The sequence below is a fragment of the Meriones unguiculatus genome, chromosome 3 (genome assembly GCF_030254825.1).
Source record: "Meriones unguiculatus strain TT.TT164.6M chromosome 3, Bangor_MerUng_6.1, whole genome shotgun sequence".
Taxonomy (NCBI): Eukaryota; Metazoa; Chordata; class Mammalia; order Rodentia; family Muridae; genus Meriones; species Meriones unguiculatus.
The window spans coordinates 57,404,561-57,427,877 of NC_083351.1; the positions used below are offsets into that span (position 1 = coordinate 57,404,561).

The window sequence follows — 23,317 nt, forward strand, 5'->3', positions numbered from 1 at the left end:
AAAGTTAGCATGGGAGAAGGAGATGGTCCCCAGATGAGGATTTAGAACGTTGTATCAATTGTGAGTGGCCTGTTTAATTCTGTTTCTAAATTTAGCACCAGTGTCTAGAGAGTGAAGTGTGTCTTAGTACCAAGGGCAGGTTTGTCCTTTCCCTCTCTGCCCTGCTGAAAGGCCTGCTCTATCTCATGCAAAATGCAGTTTTGTTATTATTGTTCTCTAATGCGGGGACCACTTTTTGTGGTCTCTGTGGACATCTAGATGTCAGTGTGTGTGCCGATGGCTCTTCAGCTTCCTTCCTTTATGGTTTCTGTCTGATAGGTGGAGGTACTTAGTGGTAGCTGAACTGAGGATGTCTTTGTCCTCCCAAAATCCATGAGATCAAGGTATCTGTGTTGCCTGCCATGTTCTTTTATATCCACAGCCCGTTCCTAATTGGTACTATAAAGTTTCGGTTTTGTGGAATGAGAGAGCTCTGGAGATGGAAGGCAGTGGTTGTACCACAGTGTGTGCAGTGCCGCTAAACTGTACTAAAGTCTGTTATGGGGCGTATACTGCAAAACAGAGCATCGTGCAAGCAAGAAGTACTTGGACATGACCAGAGCCTAAAGAGTAATGAAGCACCCAAATGGCAGAACACACATAAAAGAACCCCCAGTGGGACCAGAAGGTGCTAACAGAAGGATGGCTTGTGGCAAACTAAGCTCACGTAACTGATAAAGGGTTTTCTTTGTGTATACCCAGGTGTTTGCCTGCCTGTGGAAGCCGGATGATAATTCCTGGTGTCATTCTTAAGGAAATTCCAAAATTTACTTACTTACTTACTTTCTTAGAGACATGGCCTCTGACTAGCCTGAGACCTCCCATGCCTGGCTGGCCAGTGAGCCCCAGATATCTCTGCCAGTTCCTCATCCCTAACACTGGGATTCTAAATATATGCCATTGGGTCCCACATTATCTTAGATGGATTTGGGGTCCTTTAACCCCCAAGTACCATGTGTACTGGTTTGAATGAGATGTTCCCTAGAGTCCTGGGCATTTGAATACTTGATCCCTAGTGGTGATTCTATTTGGGAGGTTTAGGAGGGAGGCGTGGCTTTCTTGGAGGAAGTCTATCACACACAAACATGTACACAGAAATGTGCTTAAGGCCATTGAAAAATTGTTGGAAACGCTGGTCTAATATCAAGTCAAAATTCACTTAAAGATCCTGAATGAGAGGGAGAAAGAAAGAAAGAAAGAAAGAAAGAACAAGACATTCAAGGTTCAAGTCATTGGTCCAAATTGCATATTTGGGGGTGGGTAGGTGCTGATTCAACCCAGCATGTTATGCATGCTAAGCACCTCTGCACTGAGCTAAACGCTCAGCCCTCAAACAATAGTCTTTAAAACCAAACATTTTAATACGGTACAATTCAGAGATATCTCAATTTGATACATGCTGAGGAATGACAATCTGAAAAAATAAAAAATAAAATTTGTTTCCCACAGTTAAACCATTATGTTTTTGTAAGAACTGAAAACGTTTCATGTCCAGGAAAAACGCTGCAGGTTGTAGCACAGAATAGTCTCAAGTCTGAGCCAGGATGTTCCAGGCAGCACTCATCCATGTTGGGTGGTGCGGCATGCACAGTGCGCACATTGTGTGTTCAGGGCCACGGCTGCAGTTAATCTGCACCAGAAACACCGCAGATTCATGCCACAGTCGAGTTTGGATTGTGGTTGTTGTGCCTTCAGAAATGTTTAGCGTTGACCGTTTTGTTGCAACCCTACATTCAGTTATATGACTTTAGGGGTTGCTGCCCACTGGTTAAGAAGCGCAGCTCTACAGTGGCCAAGAGCACTTGGTGCTTTTCTACAGTGCCTGGTTTGGTTTCCAGCACCCACATTGGGCTGCAGGGAGCCTGGCTTCTGCAGGTACCCACACATATGGTGTATTTGTTTGCTTGTCTGTTTGTTTGTTTGTTCGTTCGTTCGTTCATTCTCTCCTGTCTCTCACACAAATGAAAAATAATATTAACAATTATTAAACAAAAGTAGTTAAATTGAGGCTGCAGAAATGGCTCAGAGGTTAAGAACACTGGCTGTTCTTCCAAAGGTCATGAGTTCAAGTCCCAGCAAACACATGGTGGCTCATAACCATCTATAATGAGATCTGGTGCCCTCTTCTGGCATGCAGGTGTACATGCAGTCAGAATACTGTATAAATAATAAATAAATCTTAAAAAAACAAAGTAGTTGAGTTCTAGATCCTTCTTCCCCAGGAATGGCAAAGGACTAGGTGTTTAGTGACTTTCAAGCAATCACTGGCTTTTAAAAACTACAATGAGAATGAGTTATTAGAAGGGGATATTTAAAGTCAGTGGAGAATCCCTGCTTGTGGGTTGTCTGTGTGTTTGCGTGCGCCATCATGCTTGTAGAATTAGGAGACAGACATCAGTGTCATGCTCTGTCACCCTTTGCTTTTTTCTTTTCAGACAGGGTCTTGTAGACCCTCAACCTTGCCGGCAGCCAGCAAGATCCTCCAGTCCCAGTCACCTGCAGTGCCAGGTCTCACGCCCAGCCTCTTCTGTAGGTGCTGGGGACCTGAACTCTGGTCCTCACAGTTGAGAATGACTGCTTTCCCTTCCTGTCTCCTCTTCTTCCAGTGCTCCCTCAGTGCAGTCTGATCCGGACTCCCAGCCTCAAATAATTCTCCTGCCTCACACTTCTAAGTATCTAGGTTTACAGGTGTGAGCCACAACTACCAGCTTACCTTCTTGTTTCCATAAATAACTGTGTCATTTTCAGAGAAATCGTCTGATGATGGACGTGAACTTATTGCCTTTGCCTTCAGGGGCCCCTTTGATTCATGATTGAATTTGCAATCTACTTTATAGTCATGAATCATTGGGAAGGTGAGTATAAAAGGATAGAATATAAATTTGTTGTTTCAAGTTTTATCGTTATAGAAATCAATTACTAAAGGTTCTTCTTAGGTAGTTTTGTTTTGGTGGGACAGACTTGATTCATGTTGTAAGCTGTGTTAACCCTTTACTGTCATAGAACAAGCTCTTGTATATATATATATATATATATATATATATATATATTTTTTTTTTTGCTCTCGTATATTTTTTCATCTTAATTTGGTAATATTTTATGCTTTATATAGCTCAGTTTGGGTTGGTCTTTTTCTTCTTTGTGTATGGAGGTCAGAAGGAAACTTTTCTATATCAGCTTTCTTTCACTTAGGTCTCGGGGACTGAACTTTGGTCATCCGGCTTGTGCAAACGCTTTTACCCACTGAGCCATCGCACCAGCCCTGTTTAGACTTGTAATCATAGTTTATCTTGATGCTAAGCTTGGTCTTTGAAGGCAGCTCAGTTTCTTCTTTTTAAGGAAAACCTGTGAGTCTAGTGTTAAAGTGAGTCACAAAGAGCTGGAAGCGCCACTGAGTGACGCTCCTTACAGCTGCGTTCCTAAAAAGGCTGCACCCACCTGCAGCCTCCTTCAGGCGGACTCTGTTAAGCCCTCCCAGGCCTGATCCAGCATTGCTCTATGTTCTCCCTTTGGGGCGGATTTGTTGCCCATCGACTCCAGGTGCATTTTGGGCACTTTTCAGGATTTCATTATGGTTGAACATCAAGTACCATTTGAAGTTGCTCAGCTGAGCACATAGTTCTGATTGGTAATATTCTTCATCATTTCGTTCCTACTCAAGATATGACTTCATCATGTTGGGTTCTTCCTGGCTTAACAAAACATGGGTAATTCTTTTTATCAGTCACAGCTTTGTTTCTCTCTCATAGGAATTTTATCTTGACTTGCTGTTTAATCAGTGTTTGTTTAGAAAGAGGACCTTTGCTCGAGCCGCCCCTTTGCTGCTGGGGACAGAGCTTTGCCGTGCACCACGGTCTGCAGCCCTTGCCAAGCAGGTTTAGTCTGGGAGTGTTCGCTGCCAAGCGTAGGGGTCACCTCTACCTTACTGTATATTTTTAGAGTACTATCACTAACTTCTTATTAATTTTTAACTTTAAATTTCTCTGGCTTTCCTTTTTTTTTTTTTCCTGGATATTAAACAATGGAAGTAGTTCTAAGTTGCTTCCTCTTTTAGGGAATAATTATTTTGCATCTTTGGTTTTGCTTTTTGATTTTTTTAGATTAAAAACATTTTAATCTAAAGGGCCTTGGCATGTGAATGAATGAGGTCAATGGTCCCACCCTTAGAACTTTTCAACTTTAACTCATGTGTGTGCAATCATGCTGTGTGTGTTTCATGCTGTGTGGTGTCGGTCCTCACCTTCCCTCTGAGACTCGCTGCTCATGGTAAGCACTAGCTGGCCTGAAGACTCCTGACATCTTTCCATTCCTTTGTTCCATCTCACCATCCTACTTTACATGGCTCCAGGCATCAGAAGATAGGTTCTCAGGCTTGGATGGCGAGCGCTGGACAGGCGTGAGGCCAGCATGCCCTGCTCACTCAGACATTCTCAGAGCCTGTCGTCTAGTTGTAATCAATGAGAGTCTCGTGTCCAAGGGAACATACCTTAATCCCAGGACTTGGGGGGGCTGAGGAAAATCGTTTTTTCTTTTATCAACATAGGTGTAGTGGGTTAAGTGTTTGTAGATGGAACTAATAATGGCTAGGTACACAAATAAAAAATGCTTTCTTATGTCTATGGAAACACACGAAAGATGTGGGCTCTCAACAGCTAGAGAGGGGTTTTTATGCCCCCAACTTAGGACAGAAGGCAGGAAGAGACATCAATGACAAAGGAAACCAGAACTCTATCTACACGTGGTTAGTGAGACCCCCCCAGCAGAAGCAGCACTAGGGAGGAGATAAATACTGACATCTCAAAGCAGGAAGCTTATTCAGCAGGGTGAGACAGGAAGGTTGCTAGCCTGGGCTTTGTAATGGGGTCCAGAGCTAGATTATACAGTTCCCGTCTTAACAACAACAACAATAAAATATAATAATAATATCATCATCATCATGAAAGTCCTCACACAAAGTAGAAGGCTTTTTAAAGAACACGGAGGAAAGCATGACAGTTTTAATTTCTTCGGGCATGAACCTTCAATAAAACACGAAACAGAAGCTTTGTTACAGTGACGGAAGGATGGCAGATGCTTTATCACTGGTGTAACTGAGAAGTGTTTCATTCAGAAGAGCTGAAAGAGCCTGGGGACATAGATGGGGAGTGCTCCCCTCGTGAGCACGTGGACTATACTTGATTCCTGGAACCCACATCAAAAAGCGGGGCATGGCCGTGAGTGGCGGTGCACACTTCTCAGCCTAGCGCTGGGAATCAGAACAGCGGGATCCCTGGGGCACACCCGCCAATCAGTCCAGACTACCTGGTGAGCTCTGGGTGACCGTGTGGTGTGTGCACACACACAGACACCTTAAACCTTTAAATAAAAGTTGTGTAGCTAAACAATCATAAAAAGCACCCGCAGTTGGTCAGCCTTCAGCAGACCTGGTACGCAGGTGAGCGGAGTCCCGTGGGACAGTGTACTAGGTAAAACAACAGAACTGATGTCATTTTGTTTCTCTTGTCATTTATTTAAGGTAGGCTAACATTCAGAGCAGTTTTCCAGGACCCTCTGGCACCGATGCTCACTGGGAGAGCCAGCCCACACACATATTTGTCATTTTAACATTAACTTTGCTAATAGGCTGTTTTTGTTTTGTGTTGATGACAGCTTTATTATGAAATTCATGTACCGTAAACATCACTTATATGTTCATCTTATTATTCTGTGTGTATGGAGCATATGTGTGTGAATGTGGGTGGCACAGAAGAGGCGATCAGAGGGTCCAGGGTTTAAGTACAGGTCAGTAGGCTCAAGGGCAAGTCTCCTCTTCTCTGAGCCACGCTGCCAGTCTCCAAATCACCTCTCATATGTCCACCGAGTTGTGGTAGCGCACTATTGTCCAGCCTCAGAATGTTCCATTCCCCCAAGAGCAGCCCTCACCAATGGTACTCTCCCTGCTTTCTCCTCTTTCCAGCTCAGGGAAGTTCATTCTCTATTTCTATAGGTTTCTATGTTCTAGACATTTCATAGACTGCACATGGAATTGTAATGTGTGGTATTTTGTGGCTGAGTCTTTTCCCCGAGTTTTTCTTTAGGGTTTGTGCACGTTGTAATGTGTGGTATTTTGCTCAGTCTTTTCCCCCCCGAGTTTCTTTAGGGTTTGTGCACGTTGCAGCATGTACTGATCCCTCATTCCTCTTTTGAAATGAACTTTCAATTTCAAAATAGTTGGATGTTTACAGAAAAACTGGAAAGCAAGTGGGGAGGCTTCTCACGTACCCCGGACCTAGTCCTGTCACTAACAGGACACTTTGGGAAGGTACATTTGCACACAGTGAACCATCTTATTTATACTAAAACAAAATGCCTGCTTGATTCAGATGTCCTTCATGCTGACCGTCACCTTCTCCAGGCCCCTGCCTAGGCCACTCTACTGTATGCAGTGGTGATTTCTCCTCTGGTTTCTGGTCTTGTGGCCATTTCTTGACTCTTATTGTTTTTGATGACCTTGACAGTTTTTAGCAGTATTGAATAGAATGCCTTAGTTGGTTAACTGAGGTTTCTCTCTTGGTTAGACTATATAAATTTGATAACAAATGACATAGTTATTCTACTAGGTAGGCACTGCTGTCAGCACGACTTGCCACGTCACAGAAGTCCTGCTCTCCTGGATGAAGTGGTAAAGGTGGATTGTGTGGGCAAAGCTCCCTTCCTTGCTCCCCACAGCCCACTGGAAGAATGTCCCTGCAGGGCAGTTGAGAGTTCCTGCTTCTCTTGCAGTGCTTCCTTGGCACTGCTGATGAGCCTGGAGCCCGAGTTCCTAAGACAGCTACTTGCTCATGACGAAGTGTCTGCTCTCCCTGTGTGCGCACGTGGCCTTGAGGCTCTTTATCTTGTATCTTAGGGTATAATCTCAATCTCTGTCCCTCCCCTGCCACACTGCCTTTGATTGTTTATTGTGTTTCTTCTATGTGTATGGGTGTTTGCCTCTAGGTGTGTCTGTGATCCTTGTGTGTGTGGTACCCCAGGAGGACAGAAGAGTGTTGGAGCCCTTAGAGTTGAAGGTACAGACAGTTGTGAGTAACCATGTGGGTGCTGAGAATGGAAGCCAGGGCCTCTGCCAGACAGCAGCCAGTGCTCCTCATCTGTGAGCCCTCTCTCCAGGCCCTGTAATCTCCTTCTGTGCAGATATGATGTGTCTGCGTGGGTATGTGCGCATGTGAGTGCAGGTGGCTGCTGAATCCAGACGCGGCCATCAGATTTCTTAGAGCTAGAGCTCAGACTGACCCTGAGCTGCCCATCATGGCTTCTGGGCACCAAACTCAGTTCCTTTTCGGGGACAGTATACTCTTAAACACTGGGCAATCCCTCCAGCCTCCTTAGGGTATCACTGAGCAGCACTTTGTGTGTTTAAAATGTGTCTCCCTGGATTCATCATAGAGAATACAGCAGTTGTTTGAGGGCGTTTGAGGGTGTTGGCTATCAAGGTGGCAGGAGACACAGTGATGCATGCAGACACTTGGTCAGAATTGAAATTCTAACAGGTAAGAAAAAGTCCTTGAGCTTTTTCGTTTTAAAAATTATTTTATATTATTGAACTCTATCTAGAAAACAAGAGAGCTCCCCCCCCCTTCTTTTTATGGTTACGTGGAAATCCTGAACATTTTAATTTGGAAAAGTAAGTCTGGTGATTAGGGTTCATTTTACCCAGAAAGTCTTGGCTCATTGACAGAGGAGGAAGTTGGGTCAGACAAGATGGCTCATGGAGTGAAGGTGCTGGTTGATAGTTTGAGGCCAGTCCCTGGAACTCGCATGGTAGAAAGAGGACCAGCTTCTGCAAGTCACCCTCCTGCCTCCATATATGCAATATGACATGCTAAATAATAGAATACAAAGAGGGAAGGAGCTTTTCAGAGAGAATGGTGTGGGCATGGCTGCAGCTTCATTTCAGAGGGAGGTTCTGAGGAACAGGCTAAGAGTTAAATATTTGCCCAAGAATTATTGCTGATTTTAATTTGCAACTTTGACTTATGAAGTAGGATTCAAAAATCAGCCTTTACTTTAGTCTTAACACTGATTTTTGTTTGTTTGCTTGTCTGAGACAGGGTTTCTCTGTGTTGCCCTGGCTCTTCTAACTCACTCTTGTAGATCAGACTAGCTTTGAACTCAGAGATCTGCCTGCCTCTCCCTCTACAGTGCTGGGTTTAAAGATGTGCACCACCATTGCCTGGCCCTCAACACTAATTATCTTCTTCTTTGTCTTTTTTTTTTCATTAAATTTTTATTTTTTTATATTTATTACAGTTTATTCACTTTTATCCATCCCTCAATCCCTCCCAGTCCCACCTCTCTCCCTCTTCTCCTCCGGTGCCCCTCTCCAGGTCCACTGATAGGGGAGGTCCCCTTCCATCTGACCCTAGCTAATAATTTTTTTTTAAGATTTATTTATTTTACACAGTGTTCTGCCTGCATTTGTGCCTGCATGTCAGAGGAGGGCACCAGGTCTCATTACAGATGATTGTGAGCCACCATGTGGTTGCTAGGAATTGAACTCAGGACCTTTGGAAGAGCAGCCAGTGCTCTGAACTCTGAGCCATCTCTCCAGCCCCTCAACACTAATTTTATGATTTTTGCTTGTATTTGATTATAATAAGCTTGCATGTATCTGTCAACAAGCATTTACTGAGTTTCTGCCTGTCAGTGTTTTGATGAACTTTCGGGGATTCATTCCATACAGGGTGCTGACTTTCTGAAAAAATGGCACACTTCAGCAGAGCGAGCTGTGGCTTTAGAGTTCTCCAGTGGGTCCACATCCCATGCCTGCTGTCTGATTGGGCAAGAGGCCTTTCCTTTTTGAAGCACAAAGTGTGTCTTTAAAACATGGTTAGTGTCTGTGCTGGCAGATAGTTGAATGACTAAATGTGATAATATGTGTTTGACTAATTATGTGTGTCCAAGTGAAAATATCTGAGCAAGGGCTTGTTCTAGAAGCATGGACTCTTAACTGGACATGAGCCAGGGAATGGCCTGGTGAATTGTGCTCAGACTACCTCGAACCTGACCCTGAGTTCGGGTCTGCTGAACACAGTGGAGTGGTTAGCCAAAATGAGGTAATGGGCTGAATTCCAGAGTGAACAAGCCCCAAAGCGTGTTCTCGTTAAGGGTAGTTAGTGACGATTCAGTTGAGTGGATGAGAGATGAGGCTGTAATCCTTGGTAGTGGCCTTGAATGTCACTAAATTCTGTGGATTTCTCTACTCCTCAACAAGCTGGAAAGACTCTAAAGGTCTTAAACCAGCACTAGATGAGTGCCCAAGATTGCTAAGCAGCACCAGTCAGGCCTTCTTGTACCCTGATTTCAGACTTAGAATCTCAGAGACTTCTAGACTGTTGTAGAATGAATTTCTGTTTTAAGAGTCCTGTTTTGCGGGAAACAGACCTGGGAAATGAAAATACATTCCCAGATTCCTCATAATGATTATTTTGAAACTTAAGTCTGGATTTGTCTTACCAAAAGGCTTTTTGTTACTTTTTGTAAAAGTGTGTATGCACATACATTCTCATCCAATATGCTATGTAAATTTCAAGTTGTAAGCATATGGTAAAGCAAGGCATAGTGGCTCAGGTCTAATCCCAGCACTTGGGAGGCTGAGGCAGGAGAGTCATCAATCCCAGGCTAGTCTGAGCCAAACAACAACAAAACCCATCACAGCATTCACATCCAGAAGCTGAAAAGGAACCGGATTTCTTAGGAAACATGGGTTGGCCTATGGAAAACAAATCCTGTGAAGGAGAGGAGTCCCACTGGACCGTGTCCAAAACCTGGACTTGTCTCAGCAGTGTGCTCAGCATGCCGCTGGGGTGGAGTGGCAGGCAGCTATCTTTTTACCAATTTCCAATTCATTTTTGCATGATGCTCTGCCTGGTTCATTGTGCTTCTGATACCTGTGTGCCCAGGGGTGGGAACCAGTTGCTTCCAGGTTCCTGTTCCTTATTCACAGGATTGAACTAAAGCTCACATTGTTCCCAAGTGAAGCAATAGTATAAATGAAAAAGAAATATACTATCAGGAGTGACAGAGGGCCACCTGATGTTTTGACTGACATATTTTTGTCTTCAGAAATACATTTGGATAAAAACTGGGCACAAAAAAGAGGCACACTGTGTGTTTTGATGGTGTGTGGGGAAAAGTTAGAAAGTAGACTATTTTGTGCAGCTGGTCTGTGTGGATTTTTAGGGAAGGGGTGTGTAGTCCAAGCCAAGTGAGTCCTAGGTTGCTAAGCTAGTCCCTGTGCTTGCCTGCCTCACTTCTTCAGGAAGAACTTAAACACAAGAGAGGAGACTTACCTGTCTTCTTGACATTCCTTATTTCTTAAAGCAGTTTCTGAAAGTCAGTATAACATATAATTCATGTTGGGGTTTTCTTTGTTGTTTCTCATTTATTTTCTCCTGACTGGAGAAAATACATGCTCGCAGTAGAAAACTGAAAAGTGCTAACGATGGAAGGAAGCAGGTTTTCCTCTTTCCTGGAGTAATAAAAACTGAACTATAATTCATAGACTATAAAATTCACCCTGTAGAGTGCTCAATACAGTAGCTTTTTTAGAGTATCCACAGAGTTGGAAAACATCATCATTAATTTCAGAATATTTTCATTGCCCCTAAGACAACCTGTTGCTGTTGCTATTGGCTCCTTACCTTGTAGCCAATCTCCTAGATCCCAGAAACGCTAACCTACCTTTTGTCTTTGTAGATTGCCTGCCCTGATATTTAATTTGAATAGAGTTATTCCAGGTATGACCTTGTGTGCCTGGGCTTACTGTTTGGTTTGCTGTTTTAGACAAGATCCCACTATGTAGCCCGGTAGCTCGGGGCCTCAGGATCTGGAGTGCTGGCCCAGCAGGTGCGCCAGCAGCGTGTTCACAGGGGCGTCCCTCAGCTTGGCGGCATGTTTTACCGTGCACTTCACTATTTCTCATAACTAGAACGTTCTCTATGTTAGTATGTACCTATGTATGTATGTTAGTGTGTAGTCTGTGTATCGGTTGTGCAGCTAGTGTGCGTGTGCCGGGAACATAGTACACGCGTGTGTGGCGGATAGAGATTTGCAGAGTTCTGATGTGTGTGTACCTAAAGAGGAGGACTGGTGAGGTATGTGGTAGCTTTTCGAGGCACCATCAGACTGATTTCCAAAATGGCTGTACTAGAGTGTTTGAGTGATACAGGAAAATTTGGGGTGTCTGAGTTCTTTAAACAGCCTCAATACAAGGTCCTCATAACATAAATGGTTTGCAAATATCCCTTTCTCTGGCTGTCTTCATTTTCTTGAAGTGTTCTGTGAAGCTGTGGGGGTCGTACTTGGGACTGATCTAAGGGCTTCACATTTGCCTGGCAGATGCCTTCCTTTTACGTTTACTTTGTGACGGGGTCTCTTTGAGTTCTCTGGGCTGCAAGGCTGTGCCAGCGGGCCCAGCTGAAGCACAAAAGTTTTAAACATTTTAAAAACGCAATTGGCCTCTTTAAGTGTTTATAATGGTTGTTAATTACCCTGTTTTCTGTGTGGTTTGTAATTATCTAAACCCTTCTGCATCGCTGCCTATGAGGGCGATTTTTCAGTCTCATTCCAGCAGTTGACGCGTCAGTAAGCATGCCTGCGCATAGATTTTCACTCACATTCCAGATGATTTCTTTATGGTGTCAATGATAAGGAATAGCTTCTGTCCATTCCGCCCAAGATTCAAACCCTCTCTTCTCCTGTTCTGGCCCTTTGAAGGCTGGAATCACAGGTGTGCCTCACTGCGTATCGGTGTATCTGGCTTCCTGTTGTTGAACTGCTATGCATGTGTACATGAGTGCAGGTAAATGTTTGAAGCAGTCTTGTTCTGTAGCCCATGCTAACCATTGAACTCACAGCAGTCCTCCTGCCTCAGCCTCCTGGAACAACTGGCACGAGCCACTGCAGTCAGCTTGAATAATTTGGTAGCCTCTCTCAGTGCCCTCCTGTGCGCTGGCTCTAACATTTATTAGCTGAGCGCATATTTGGAGCGGCTGTGATTTTCCCATCTGCTGGTGTATTTTAGATTGTATCTAATTGTGTGTTTTAGTGGTCTGATACTTTCAACTAAACTTGGTACGTGCAACACTGAGACCTCCTTATGCCTAGTTCAGTGCTAATGCGAACGGGAAACTGAGGCGTTTTCCCTTCACTTGGTATTCCAGTGTGTCTCGTTGCAGAGGTGCTCGCCTGTGGCAGCACTCTCAGCAACACTGACCTTAGAAGCCACCGTGTCTTCTCTCTGTTTGATGGTGTTTGGTTAGGACCGTAAAGAGGGTCTGGAGGAGTTTGGTGCTTGCCTCCGAAACGTGGAGACTTGAGTTTGTTTGCTCTGGCCTGGGTAGGAGGCCCACATCGTGGCTTGTGCTTGTGTTCCCAGCACTGGGAAGACAGAGCCAGGAGGCGCCCTGGTGTTTGCTGGCCTGCCAGTCTAGCCTAACTTACAAGCTCCAGGCCCATTGAGAAACCCTGCCTCACAGAACCTGCACAGGTCTCGACCTGATGGCGTCCCAGTGCCGAGAGCAGAAGTGGACACATGCCCCATCCCTAACCCAGAAGCTATCTTCCAGCTGACAAACCATTTGCAAATGGAAACTTACTTCTCCAGCCCAGCCTCACTGGGTGCACAAAGCAGTGATTCCATCCAGAGTTATGTGAGAACTATAGAGTGGACTTCTTTCTTCTTCTTTGACAGTTCTAGGGGTGAACTCAGGGTCTTACACGTGCCAGGCAAGTGCTCTACTGCTGAGCCTACCCCATGACTAGCCTTTGGCTCTGCTTTCTACCATTCTCTTTTCCTGAGGCAATGGTTCTGCTTTGCTGGTTGTTAAGGAATAAGTTATCAGGTTCTGAAGTTGTTTGAGTTTAGGGTTTTGGTTTTGAGACAAAGTCTTATGTAGTACAGTTAGCCCCTAATTTACAGCCTTCCTGTCTCAGCTTGTCAACTTCAAGAATTAGAGGTTGTCCCACTGTGCTGGCTGGTTGTAGAATTATCCAGCCTCTCACCTTGGGTTTGGGGGCTGAGGACTGGCAGGGCCCAGGCCGTCACCACTGTCATGTCTCTTGGATTTTCCCTTTGGGGTGGATGGTCAAAGACCAAGGTGAGAAAGGCCACTCTTCAGCCAGCTCATTCATCTGCCTTGGGGACATGAGCCAAATTTAGAGGACCGAGTAAGACTTTATTTAAGGGTGGATAAACAGGTGTGAAAATAAAAGCGATGCTGTGCTGCTCCTCTGAGTGTATGTGTAGATACTTAACCATAAGCACTCACAAATGTTTCTTTTCTTTTTTTTTTTTAAAAAAAAGATGTTATTTAATAATTATACAGTGTTCTACCTGTATGTATGCCTGCACACCAGAAGAGGGCACCAGATCTCATTATAGATAGTTATGAGCCATCATGTCACTGGGAATTGAACTCAGGACCTCTGGAAGAATGGCCAGTGCTTTTGCCCTACCTCTGAGCCATCTTTGCAGCCCCCCACAGAGGTTTCTTAAACCGACAGGGTAAAATTCACACCCTATAAAATTAACCGCTGTGTATAATCAGGTGTTAGTGTATTGTGCGGCCACCACTAATTTAGAACCATCTCATCGTCCCTGAGAGAAGCCCCATAACCTTTCAGTGGTCACTCCCCTTCACCTCCTCTCAACCCCTGCCCACCACAAACCTGCTTGCTTTTCCCATGGGCTCAGTTATTCGGGTAGGTACAGTCCTGCAGTGTTGGGAAAGGCTGAGCCAGGAGTGATGCTGTGGGGTCCTTGTCTGATGGAAGTGGGAGACAAGGTGCTAGTACTTAGGACCTGAGCTTAGTCCAGGGGTTAGAGGAAGCCCTCTCCCCCAGAGGCCAGCTTAAACGGTGGTGTAGGTAACGGGGAAGCAAGAATTGCACCCATTTTCCTCTATGTGTTAATGTTCTAGTTTAGGTGGACTTAGAATTGAAGTGACTTAGGATTCTAAGAGGTGGAAGAGTGCGGGCTTCTGACCCCGACAGCTGGGTGGACTAACACTGTTCAGCCTCCCCACCAAGCTTAGCGAGCCCAACATGAGATGGTCTTACCTTGTGGGAGTGTGTGGAGTGATCGGCAGGCAGGGCTGCTTCTAGACAGCACAGTTCATAACCAAAGGCTGCTGCATTGGAGAGGGTGGTGTGTGCAAAACAGGATGAAAGGGTCGGTCACTCGCAGACTTCCCAGGGTTTCTAGGGATTTAGTCAGGGGTGTGGCTTGCTCACTCAGCTTTTTGAAGCCGTTGTGGCTCAGCTCTGTCCAGAGGACAAATGGGAGCTCGGATGCCCTTTCTTATGCCTGCTGAGATGGTGGGCGGGGCTTCAGGGAAGGTGACTCTCCTGCTTCTAACACATGACCAATGCTCAAGTACCACCTCCTCACCTGGTCAGAGGACTAACTAGTGAAATTACGGTTGCCAGAAGGCATGCTTTTGCTCTACTGACACCACACTGGTCTGAGTCCTGAGGACTTTCCTGGTGATTAGGGGCCGTGCTGCCAATGGCTTGTGCGCCAGCCTTCTCAACACAGAAGCTGTCCTCAAACTGCTGGAAGGGAAGTCTTGTCCACAGAAGGGAAGTCTTGTCCACAGTATTGTGTCGGTGATATTTTGGAGAGGCAATAAGGTGGTGCTGTTATCTAATTTGATTTGGGTATTTACTAGAACTGGTTCTTGGTATCTGCGCGCATGACTGCTTTTTGACACATAGGTAGTCTTTTCACAGAGATGCAAGAACAAGGTCTATTCCTGAGATGTTTCTTCCCTCGTCCTGCATCCCCAGCTCTGCACAGTGACTTCTATGGACATGTCCCACTTCATTTGACATGAGCCTTCCCTAGTCTCTAAAAGTAATTCCAGGTTTGGAAGGCTATCAGTCGGGTGGGTGGGTGTGTTTGGGTGCTCCTGCTTTTTGAGTTGTACTTTAATTTCAGTGCAGTGTGGGTGCTAAGAATGACCTTGTACATATGCTGCTTTTTCATGAGTCTGTAACAAGTGCCTCTATTAGCTTAAACTACCAAGGACTTTTCATGGAACCGAAGACTAGCTTTCTTTGCACTCAGGACAAAAGCCTTTTTTAATAAAAAAATTATTATTTTCTCATGTATTACATTCCAACCAAAGTTTCTTCTCCCTCCTTTTCCTACTGTCTTTCTCCCCACCTCAAAAAAAGCAGGCCTCCTGGGGACATCAACCAAACACTGAATAACAAGCTGCATTAAGACCGCACACATTCTATCACATCAAGGCTGGACAAGGGAACCTAGTAGCGGGAAAGGGTCCCAAAAGTAGGCAAAAAAGTCAGGGACAGCCCCTGCCCCCATTGTTAGGATTTCCACAAGAACACCCAGCTACAGACATAGCATCTATGCAGAGAATCCAGGCCCCTGCAGGTTTCCCAATCTCGCAAATACCCATGAGTCCCAGTCAAGTTGATTTTGTGGGCTATGCTCTTGTGGTGTGTCCCTGACCCCCTCTTATTCCTCCAGTCCTTCATCCCCCACTCCTTAGCAACACTCCCTGACCTCTAGCCAATGTTTGGCTGTGGTCCTCTGTGTCTGCTCCCATTGATTGCTAGATGAAGTCTCTCTGATGACACTTATACTAGGCTCCAGTCCCAGAACACTGCAGGCAGGACACACTGTAGGTTAAAGTTTTTGTTGCTGGGTTGGTGTCCCAGTCCCTCCACTTGAGGACGTGCCTGGTCACAGGAGATGGCCCATTCACGCCCTGTGTCCCCATTACTGGGAGTCTTTGCTAGGGTACTCTAATAGATTCCATGGAGCTTCCATTGCACCAGGTTTCCATATGCCCCTGAAATGTCTCTTACTTCCAGTCATTTCTCCCAGATTTTCTCCCTTCCTCCCCTCCACCTTATTCCTCTGTTCCCCACCCTCCCCTAGTCTACCTGCAAAATCTATTCTATTTCCCCTTCGTGGGGAGAGCCTTGCATTCCCCCCTTTAGTCCTCCTTGTTACTTAGCCTCTCTGGGTCTGTGGACTGTAGCATGATTGTCTTTTACTTTACAGCTAATATCCACTTATGAGTGAGTACATACCATATTTTTCTTTCTGGATCTGGGTTTCCTCACTCAGGATGATTGCAAAAGCCTTTTTTTAAAGACAGGATTTCATTATATAGTATAGTTTGGCCTCGAACTCTTGATAGCTTTTGCCTCAGCCTCCTGAGCACTGGGGTTGTAGCTGCGTGTCACCACAGTAGGCAGAAACACTCTTTTGTGACTTTTCATCTCTGTGTCACTCAGCTAGGTGTGGAGTAGGCAAGTGTGAGCCACGAGCTTGTCTCTCAGCACTAGAGCTCTGTGCATCTTTGTTTGGAGAAGGGATGAAAGGGAGCTGCTGGATATGGATTGGCACAGGGTCCATCATGCCCTGTGTTGTCCTCTTGATCCCATCACCACGTGGAAAACTAAAGACAGTTGTAGTGCGAAAAGCATAGTAGGAGTGAGGCCATATGTGTGTGTTAGGAGTTACCTGTCAGCTAGTGTGACGGTGAAGAACAGGTTATATACACATGCATAGCCATGCTGAAGTATGGACGACGCACATCTGTGATCTGAAACCCCTTCAAGGTTTTGTAGCTTCTGGCAGGAAGTTGGGCTGGAGGCAAGCACAGTGGGCTCGTGGATCAGTGTGAGGAGCTGGCCTGAGAGCAGCCAGAAGACAGGAGGTTTCAGTTGAGCGTTACGCTTCCTGCTGCAACATGGCTAGTTTTGTTGGGGTAGAGCTGAGGCTGGGGCAGCAGAGGAAGGCCAGCCACATTGGAGCTAGAGCTGCATGGATGTTTTCAGCTATCTAGTGAAAGAATCATGGATGGGTAAGAATAAATGACACTAGTAGGTTGAAGTGACGCATGCTTTCTTGATGATTGTGGTATTTTCATGAGTATAGGCATGTTGTGCGACCAGATATTTCCTCGGGGAGACAATACACATTTTTGCTCACCTCAGGGAATCCACAACAGACCAAAGTACAGATACCACCAAAGTCTAACTTGGTGAGCCAATGAGTTTTATGGTGATTATGTACAGGAATGTGGGTTGAGGGGGTTACTTACAGTAGAAGTGATTCAGAGTTTGGTGACTGTATTACCAAAACCCACCCCAGCAGGGATGACATCTCATAAAGCTCAGGACCAGGAGCACACTCAACAGCCTGAAGGCAGCTTGACAGGTTGTAGAGTATCCTCTCCAGGTGCTGCAGCTGATCTAAAGGAGTGAGCTTGGCTGGTTCCTGCTGCTTCTAGGCAGCTGGCCTGGGCTCAGTGTCTTGTTTGCAGCTCCACTCTCCTGAATCTGAGGCTTTTATTGCTTATTCATAGGCAGGGAGGGGCCTAGTGCATGTGGTCAATTTCAGGGACTTCCTGAAGCTTTTTTGAGTTTTTTTCTTCTTCTGCTTCAGGAGCTTCCTCCTGATGGAATGTTTTGATCTCCAGGAAACTGATGTACATCAATGCAGAATATCAACATACATAAAATTTTGTCATTTATTGAACTTCAGTAATACTCAATAGCTTTGTTGAGATGGAGTTCATGTACTCTACGACCCCCCTTCTGACATACAGAATGTAATGGTTTTTAGTGTGTCACGGTTTATTTCCAACCATCACTGTGACTTTAGCAAGTTTTTTTTTCCTAAAGATTTATTTATTATTTATCCAGTGTTCTGCCTACACACCGGAAGAGGGCACCAGATCTCACTATAGATGGTTGTGTGCCACCGTGTGGTTGCTGGGAATTGAACTCAGGACCTTTGGAAGAATAACCTCTGAGCCGTTTCTCCAGCCCCTAGAAAGTTTTGTGACCCCAGAAAGAACCTCCAGCTGTTGCTGGACACTTCTCCCTCTCCCCATCTTTAAGCAATCGGTTGTCTGGCTTGTGCTTTTATGGGATTTGGTGTTCTAGACATTCATACAGTGGAGTCAGACAGTGTGCCTGGCTTCTGTTATTTGGCATAATGTTTTCAAGGTTCATCTGTACAGTAGTGTATATCCAAATGATAGTTCTTTGTAGGGGAATACCATATTTTCGTCATCACTCACCAGCTGACAGGTGGCAAGGTAGTTTCTACTCAAGGCTGTTGTGAATGATTTTGATTCTTTGTTGTTGTTTTGTTTGTTTGATTGTTTTGTTTTTTCAAGACAGGCTTTCTCTGTATAGCTCTGGCTGTCCTGGAGCTTGCAGGCTCTGTAGACCAGGCTGGTCTCAAACTCACAGAGATCTGCCTGCTTCTTAGTGCTGGGATTAAAGGTCTGTGCCACCACTATTCAACATGACATTGATTCTTCACCACTGTGTTCAGGGGAAAAAAAAAAAAAAGCTTTGAAGTTATCAAGTTATCATGTAACTCTTTCCTTAATGTTCTTGCTTTTGGGTAAACAACGTAACACAAAGATCCTATGTATTTGGATGGGATTAAGTCCTAAGGCCTAAAAGGAAAAACTTCTACCAGGACCTTGCTTTTAGCTTATATCAAAAACCCCCTTCAGCTGGGTTTTAAACTTCACTAAGCATTAAGAAATGTTTCCAATCCATCTTGAGTGAAATAAATTCATTTAGGTATGGATTCTGATTTGTGAAAGATTGGTGGAACTGTTAGAAATATGTAAGGGATTTGGGGAGAAGGGGAGGGAGCATTCAACAATACTGAATGAAAAGAAGTTCAGCTAAAAAGAAACACGAACGGGCTAGGCTGTAGGTGTGACTCTCACAGGAGCACAGCGTATCTTCCCACGGAATGTGCAGTGAGCCAGCTTAGTAAGGGATACCTGTACCCTGGAGAGTGATGACTTACCTGGAAACACGTGCTCAGACAGGGCCTGATTTCATTTTTGAGGATTTTCTTTTTTTAACTTAATTTCTGAGACAGGGTCTTACTATGTAGCTCTGGCTGGCCTGGAGCTCCTTAGGTAGACTAGGCTGGCTCTAGAAACAAACTCACTTGTTTCTGCCTCCTGGGTGCTGGGATCATAGGCTCTCACCCAGCCTGGAGGATAATTAGGCCATTGGCAGTCTCCCTCGTTCTGAGTCATGATTATCCCTAGACTTGTCCATAAAAGTTTTAAGGCACGTAGGACCCACTGAAATCCCTCCTCAACCTGGATGTAAGCTTCCCACGTGGTAACAGGTTGTGGTATTAATAATGCTTACAGCAAAAAGATTGATGTTAGACCTATTTCTCTCTCTGTGTGTCTCTCTGTCTTTCTTTTGTGTTTTGTTTTGTTTTGTTTTATTTTCGAGACAGGATTTCTCTGTGTAGCCATGGCTGTCCTGGACTCACTTTGTAGACCTGGCTGGGCTGGACCTCACAGAGATCCGCCTGCGTAAGCCTCCCTGAGTGCTGGGATTACAGACGTGCACCACTATGCCTGGCTAAGAAATTTTGTTTTGAATATGTTAAACCTAATAAAATAATATGCAGTAAAATTTTGTTACACATTTCCTAAGCTTCAAATTTTACTTGTGCATGCACATGTATGTGCGTTTGTGGGTACACATTGTGTGTGCAGCGATGTGTATCTGCATTTGTGTGTATGCATTCTGCATCATGTGTAAGTACACGTCATACACCCTGTGCAGATGGACATTTTGGCCCCGTGGCCAGTGGAGCCTTCGGCTAACACTGGCTGCACTGGCTTTCTCATGTGGGATTTACCCACGTGGTCTTTAGGTCACAGGACCTAGCTTTGTCTGTGGAGTAATAAAGACAAGGTGGCAGAAGCGAAACTAAAAGCTAATATATTTAATCACTGAACAAATTGCTTTTAGGAAGACCTAAGAATGAGTCCGTAAACATATTAAATAGGTAATTACCCTTTATTGCCTGCTGCCCTCCTCCATAACCATCCTTATACCACCTCGCCTTTCAGCACGTCCAAGTGACAGCTACACAGCAAGTTGGAGGCCAGTCTAGGTTGTGTGAAATCTTCTCTCAAAGGAAAGGGGCGGGGGGGGGGGGGGAAGGCATTCTGTTAACAAGTTAGGAGGCCACCTTCCTTGAAGAAGAAAACATGTTTCTGGGCAGCAGGTAGGCAGAAGCTCAAAGATACAACAGAAGGTGAAATATCCTTTGAAGGGAGTGCTTAAGAAGGAAGAAACCACTATGAAGTAGGAAATTACCTTTAAAATGTGGCATGCCTCTTAACAGTTTACTGTGCCCTAGGGCCAGAGAGCATTTTCAGGGACTTCTGCCTTTTATATTTTGGCAATTAAATTAATAAGCAATTTGCTGTAAATACATAGAAACTAATTTTGCGTAACATTTCAAGGGAGGGAAAACCCTTGGAAGCTAAAAAGTTGACGCCTAAGATGAGACAAAGACAGTTCTTGTTATAATGAGCCTATAGTTACTGTCTGATTGCTTCTCTGTCAGAGTAGTGCGGCTCTACAGACATTCCTGCCACCTTCAGGAGCGTCTGCGTGCTAGTGGCTGCTCCAAGTGTGCTTTAAACTGGCTGTGTTCCCTGTGCCTCTCTCATCCTTCTAGACACAGTAGGGCTATAGAAGGAAGTTCTTTGAAAGGGCTTGTCTTAGAGAGAAATCTCTTTAACGGAGGCCTTGTCCTATGACCATGAATCCATGGAGGAAGTAAGATCATGCATTTGTGTATGAGAAACATATGCAACTTGCCGTCTGCCTCAAGAGCTGGGGAGCTGCTCCAGAGGTTGCTGAGAGTGGTGGGTACCCACCAGAAAAGAGGTGGAAGGTTGGATCAAACGTGGGCAGCAGAGAGAAGCAGTGAGTGTGTTCCTGCGGTTCTGTAGTTCAGAGCCCCAGTTACATCTCTGAATCTTCTCCATCATGGTTACTTGTGATCTGAGAACATATTCCTGCCCTGCTTAATACCTTGGGAAACTCAAAACTTACGATTTTCTCTCCCATCCTGCTAGGTCCTGGATAGTTTACTAGTCCAGTATGGAGTGGTGGAGAGCTGTGAGCAAGGTACTTGTCTCCTGAATTGCTTTCAAATTTGTAACAGGAAGGAAGTGGAAAGAAAACTAACCAGTTCTCTGTTTTTCTCTCCCCCCAGTGAACACAGACTCGGAAACTGCAGTCGTAAATGTAACCTACTCCAGTAAGGACCAAGCTAGACAGTAAGCAGCCTGAAACTTCTTGTCTATCTATAATAACTAGGTTAAGTACAGTCACTTATGTTTTGTGGTCTTCTAAATTGAAGACGAGCTGGTGGGTCGCAAAAGGAAACTTTATTTTGTACGCTTTGAGTCTGCAATTACGCCTTTTAAACTCTGCATGAGTAGTGAAAATCTGCGTGGATTTAAGGTTTGTTACATTTTAAAAATTTGTCTTTAATAGCATTTGCAGAGTGACGTAGGAAGCTAAACTATACCCTATTGCAAAAAGCCTTGGGCCTGAATATTTTTCCAAGTTAATTTGCCTTCTTATTTTGGTGCTTTAGTACTCTGTTATCTGCAGCTGGTAAGTTGGCTGTGCGTGAAACTAACAACAGCTAAGTGGTGTCATTTTCCTCTCTGAGGTTGGTCGTAATGACCCAGCTTACTAACAGTGAGCAGACACAGAACCAATGCAACTTGCAATTGACAGCTTTTTGGATCAACCCATGATAATTTTGCAAGCACTGGTAGCGAAAGGAAGGGGCCCACAGAAACTTCCTTTGATAGCTTGGCCTAGAACCTGAATGCAGAGGCGATACCTAGCAGCCAGCGCTGTGACTAAAACTCTCATCGGGTAGAGGGCAGGAACAGACTGCTCTTTTCTGTGGAAGAGTTGGAAGGACCACTCTGGCCATTCCCCAAGCCCTAAAGGGGAAAGGGGAATGAAACAATCTTTTAACAGTGAGAATTCAGGTTGAACTTGAGAGACAGCGTCTAGCTGGAGGGGAGGAGTCTCATCCAGATCTTGGAGAGCACCTATGCTGGGTGCTGCGTGTGCGAGGAGACAGCTGGCAGCCTGTAGGAGCCTTGTTGCTGGCACAGTTTAGCCAGTTGGTCCTCAGCTGGACAAAGAGATTTTTCTAAAAGACCCCTGCCAAATGGGCAGCTTGAGAGCCCCAGAGCAAGTGTCCTGGGAGTGACTATTACCCTGAAACTTAGCCAGCAGATAGCCTCTAGGCTTAAGGGGATGAACTTTATCAGAACTGAGCATTGTTCAGCCAGGGGGAACCTGATCAGAGCCAGGGTCTGCGGGGCCACAGACTCAGGTTCCAGGATATCTACCAGATGTCAGGAAGGACTTCAGGGGGCAGGACCAGCATTTACAGTCAGCTGGTGGACAGCCTGCCAGGTGGGTGACTGAGAGCTTGGAGATGATGCCCAGGTTTAGGGCTAGCATTTGCCCTCTCACCTTATCTGGATGGCAGACCTGTGGCCTGTCCTGGCAACGGTCTGCCAGGAGCAAGAACAACATTCACAACCTATTCCTCCCTGGAGGACTGCCAGAGTTGTGCCATGGAGAAGCGCTCACTGTGGCACCAGCTTCTGTGAGCTGAGCTTGCAAAGTTTTGCATCTGTCTGGGAGCTGGGGAAGGAGCACGGAGGTGCTGGACCCGGCAGAGTAGACTACACACAGACAGCACCCATCGTGCTCGCTCCTTCTCCTCCTTTTTCTCTATTCCTTTCTTTTTCATTTTCCTTCTGACGCCATTTCTGAAGAAGGCACACAGCGCGGAGTGTAGGGTCCCTATACTCAGTGTCCTGAGAGCTGGCCTTTTTCAGGTTGTCTGATTGATTATATTTCTTCACATTGTTCTTTTCATTATAACTTTAGTCAAAACTGCCCTTTCCACAAGTTTTCCTTTCTATTTACTTTTCCTGATGTCCTCCCATCAGATGGAAAGAAATAATTAAGATTGGGGCAGAAATTAATGAAATGGAACTGAAGAGATAATACAAAGTATCAAAACAAAGAGTTGGTTCTTTATAAAGATAAACGAAATTGACAGATCTTTGGCCAAACTAAGGGAGAGAGAGAAAACCCAAGTTAAGACTTAATTGAGGCGCTAGAGAGATGGCTCAACAGCCAAGAGCACCAGCTGTTCTTTCAGAGGACCCAGGTTCAAGTCCCAACACCTACATGTCTGCATAACTCCACTTTCAGGGGATTCAGTAACTTTACATAGACATACATGCAGATAAAACACCAGTGCACATAAAATAAAAAAATAAATCATTAAAAAAAGACTTAATTTAATAAGGAGACTTTACAACAGATATCATTGAAATTGACAAAACCATTAGAA

The 23,317-nt window shown here is 45.0% G+C and overlaps 1 protein-coding gene across 1 annotated transcript in view; it reads left to right on the forward strand.

The window, feature by feature from the left end:
* The window catches only part of Igf2bp3 (insulin like growth factor 2 mRNA binding protein 3), a 130,805-nt gene that overhangs the window by 60,533 nt on the left and 46,955 nt on the right, over positions 1-23,317 (forward strand). Inside the window, exons 4-5 of the mRNA XM_021641790.2 lie at positions 20,991-21,042; positions 21,131-21,194. Coding sequence (XP_021497465.1) covers positions 20,991-21,042; positions 21,131-21,194 — 116 coding nt within the window. The remainder of the gene's footprint in view (positions 1-20,990; positions 21,043-21,130; positions 21,195-23,317) is intronic.